Source organism: Puma concolor, chromosome D1 (assembly GCF_028749965.1).
Source record: "Puma concolor isolate L17-30 chromosome D1, mPumCon1.1.hap2, whole genome shotgun sequence".
NCBI lineage: Eukaryota > Metazoa > Chordata > Mammalia > Carnivora > Felidae > Puma > Puma concolor.
This window is the reverse complement of record NC_141676.1, coordinates 12,498,011-12,499,246: the sequence shown is the minus strand read 5'-3', so window position 1 is coordinate 12,499,246 and position 1,236 is coordinate 12,498,011. Positions and strand designations below refer to the sequence as shown.

Genomic DNA, 1,236 nt, shown 5'->3' with positions numbered 1-1,236 from the left:
TTATGGGGATAAATCAGATGCCCACGGCATCAAAGGGAGGAAGATTTTCCTACTGAGGAGCTTTCTTAGGGCACCTTTCATGTCCTTGTTCCTCAGGCTATAGATGAAGGGGTTCATCATGGGCGTCACCACAGTGAATAGCACTGCACCAATCTTATCTCCGCCATCAGGGTGAGTGGTTGAGGGGAAGAAGTAAACCCCTACAATGGTCCCATAGAAGAGCAATACAACTGTCAGGTGAGAGCCACAGGTGGAGAAGGCTTTCTACTTTCCCTCTGTGGATGAGATTCTCAGGACAGCCCTGACAATGCAGATGTAGGAGAAGAGGATGAGGGCAAAGGGGAAGGTGACAACCGATAAGCCCGCGATAAATAATACGAGTTCATTGATCCTTGTGTCTGAGCAGGACAGCTTGAGCAGAGGCGCCAAGTCACAGAAGAAGTGTGGGAGAGTGTTGCTGTCACAGAAAAGCAACGGAAGGAGCAGAAGAGTGTGTATTAGGGCAACAGCATTACTGAGGACCCACGGAATGACCGCAAGTGAAACGCAGAGCCTGGGTTGCATGATGGTCATGTAGTTCAGAGGGTGGCAGATAGCCACAAAGCGGTCATAGGCCATGACGCCCAAGAGGAAATTGTCAATAACGACAAACACAATAGAAAAGTACATTTGCGTGATGCAGTTCTCATAGGAGATGGATTGAGTCTTGGTCTGAATATTCATCAGCATCTTGGGGACTGAGGTGGATACAGAGGAAATATCAGCAAAGGACAGATTGGCAAGGAAGAAATACATGGGAGTGTGAAGGTAAGAATCCAAGCCGATGGCCAGGATGATGAGTCCATTCCCAACTACAGTGACCAGGTACATACCCAGGAAAAGCACAAAGAGGACCTTCTGCTGCTCAGCCTCGTTGGAGAGTCCCAGAAGGAGGAACCCAGAGACGGTGGTTCGATTTCCTTGATGCATATTTCTGCTGATCTGGAGAAAGGAACACAAGGTCTTCACAGACCCAAAGAAAAGCCAGTGTGGTAACATTTGGCTGTAGCCGCTGGAGGGGGGTGGAGAAAGATTACTTAATGAGGAACTATGTCAGCGGTTCAGAGACTCAGGAAATGCCTTCAAAAGGAAAGTCAGAGCCACCACGATAGACATTTCTCAATGAACACGTTTGAAACTTGAACACGACTCTGACAGTGATGGTTAGAGTGGGTTCCAAATGCAGTGAAAAGTCTG

General features: G+C 48.1%; 1 protein-coding gene across 1 annotated transcript; it reads right to left on the bottom strand.

Annotated features, from left to right (window-relative positions):
* LOC112865088 (olfactory receptor 1S1-like) lies at positions 1 to 1,002 on the bottom strand. Its single transcript, XM_025928121.1, is given in 1 exon segment — positions 1 to 1,002. A coding segment is annotated over 1 exon segment (969 nt). The 5' UTR covers positions 970 to 1,002.
* Between the last annotated feature and the right edge of the window lie 234 nt (positions 1,003 to 1,236).